This window comes from Euphorbia lathyris, chromosome 10 (genome assembly GCF_963576675.1).
Source record: "Euphorbia lathyris chromosome 10, ddEupLath1.1, whole genome shotgun sequence".
NCBI lineage: Eukaryota > Viridiplantae > Streptophyta > Magnoliopsida > Malpighiales > Euphorbiaceae > Euphorbia > Euphorbia lathyris.
In genome coordinates this window covers 5526734-5528893 of record NC_088919.1, presented here as the reverse complement: position 1 = coordinate 5528893, position 2160 = coordinate 5526734, and the positions used below count along the sequence as shown (strand labels likewise).

General features: G+C 37.8%; 1 protein-coding gene across 1 annotated transcript; it reads left to right on the top strand.

Moving 5' to 3' along the window:
• On the top strand, positions 1–988 carry LOC136209508 (uncharacterized). The gene is made up of 3 exons (XM_066000986.1): positions 1–222; positions 311–575; positions 689–988. Exons 1-3 carry the CDS (start codon positions 99–101, stop codon positions 906–908), a joined length of 609 nt encoding a protein of 202 aa, XP_065857058.1. The 5' UTR covers positions 1–98; the 3' UTR covers positions 909–988.
• Positions 989–2160: the final 1172 nt, after the last annotated feature.

Sequence of the window (2160 nt, the reverse complement as noted above, 5' to 3'; positions counted from 1 at the left end):
TTTCTCTCTTAACCCAATCCCATAAATACGCTTGTCCTCATCTTCATTACTCCTCCGCCTCCCTATAATTTCACTGTTCAACAATTTCCCCAGGAAATATGTGCAATCACTTTTCAGAAGTCGATTCAGATCAATTGATTGATAAGCTCGAGATCTTCAAGATCCATGGCAAAGACAAGCACGGCCGCACCATTCTCCGAATTACCGGAAAATATTTCCCTGGTATGTCTCGTCTCGTCTCGGTCTCTCTTTTTTCTTTTTCTCAGGAAATTGAGGGATTCTGATTTTTAGTTATTGAATCGAATAATAGCTCGGTTGCTGAGTTTGGATGTGCTTAAGAGATACTTAGAGGAGAAGATCTATCCTAGGTTAGAGAAGAAGCCGTTTTCTATTCTGTACATTCACACCGGCGTTCAAAGGACCGAGAATTTCCCCGGAATCTCAGCTTTACGATCTGTTTACGATGCGATTCCGATCAACGTCAGGGATAATATCCAGGCCGTTTACTTTCTCCACCCTGGTTTACAGGCCAGACTCTTCCTTGCCACGTTCGGACGTTTACTGTTCAGCGGCGGGTAATGTGGTTGTAGTAGCGCATTTTAATAACCAACTGTATTTCATAACTAACTTGCGCATTTGGCTTTATTTTGTTTTGTTGCTGAATTTGGGGTTGGATTGTGTGTGGCAGGCTGTATGGTAAGCTAAAGTACATCAGTAGGATTGATTACCTGTGGGACCACATAAGGAGAAATGAAGTGGAAATTCCGGAATTTGTATACGATCATGATGAAGACATGGAGTACCGTCCTATGATGGATTGTGGCTTGGAAAGTGATCATCCGAGGGTGTACGGTGCACCCGCGGTTGATTCACCTGTGTCTATGTACTCCATGAGGTGTATTTCGTAAATTTGTAATCTAGACGAAAATAGTAGTTAAAAAATAGTCAGTAGTATATATAAATAAATAAGAAAAGTGTTTTTTTATTACTATTATTATTATTTCATTTATTTATATCTGATGAAGGGAATGTTTGCAGTTTTATTACTGTAATATTTTTCCGTAAAAAAATGAACCAATTGTTTGAGAGAAGAACCCAAAAATCATTCTACAACTGATTTTTTCATTATTCTTTTTCTGTTCAAATGAGTTTAGAATGTAATTTTTTTTTTTTTTTTTTTTTTTTGTAAATTTGCTCAAATGGTGGAATTTTACTCTAACGTTATCAATCAAGATCAATTTTACTTATAATATTATTAAGTAAGATTAAATTTAAGTTTACTAAGAAATTTAAAGAGATTGTTTTACTATTATTTGACTCGTTATTTAATTATTATATCAGATTCTGTAAATATCAATTATGTTTAAAATATTTAATTATTATATCAGATTCTGTAAATATCAATTATGTTTAAAATATTTATTTCGTTACTAACATAATTATTTTGTTACTCATAAAAAAAAAACTTGGTAACTTGCTGGATCCGTTTAGATATTCTTTGCCGGAGTTACCTGCAAAATAAAACCGGAGACAGGATCTCTGGGAAAACTCTCCGACGATCAAGTCAGTTTTTGTAGAAATGAGTCTATAATTTAGCAATAGCTTTGTGGGAAAAAATGTGAACGTACCTCCCCCCTTATTCTTAAGGCCTTTTATAGGTGTTTTTTGGGTAACCGCTGAGGGCGGTTACTCCTTAGTGGGCCACGTTCTGAAGGCGGTTACCCCTTTTTAGGCCATGTCCCTTTCGTGGCTTTTCATGGCAACGAACGTGGTTCTGAGTGGGAGTCTTGACGCTCCGTTTAGGAATTCGGGGCGGTTTACTCGCTGCGCCCGCTTCCTTCATTCGGGTCCCGTCCAATCTTAGCCCATGGGGCTTTAATATGGGCTGGGCTTGCGAAATGAATATAACCCGTTTTGGGCTTCGCGGGTTATCACATGCCTCCCCTTGGTCTAGCAAGAGCCCTTTTAGGGTCTTTTTATAGGGGACGCTTCGTCTTTGTCCGATTATTTCAAAGTTTTGAATTTGTGCATTTCTCCTCTTTCGTTTTCTCCGGCGTCGACCTTTTAATTCCGTTACTTCTTTTCCGGCGTTGACCTCTTAATCCCGTCACTTCACTGTGTTGTCTTTTTCATGTAAGTTTTTTCTTTTCACATTTGTTC

Bases quoted from the DNA above. Each gene is read 5' to 3' on its own strand.
- LOC136209508 (XM_066000986.1), top strand. From the start codon at position 99: ATGTGCAATCACTTTTCAGAAGTCGATTCAGATCAATTGATTGATAAG. The intron at 223-310 runs GTATGTCTCGTC...ATCGAATAATAG, and splicing joins TACCGGAAAATATTTCCCTG to CTCGGTTGCTGAGTTTGGAT. The intron at 576-688 runs GTAATGTGGTTG...TGTGTGTGGCAG, and splicing joins CGTTTACTGTTCAGCGGCGG to GCTGTATGGTAAGCTAAAGT.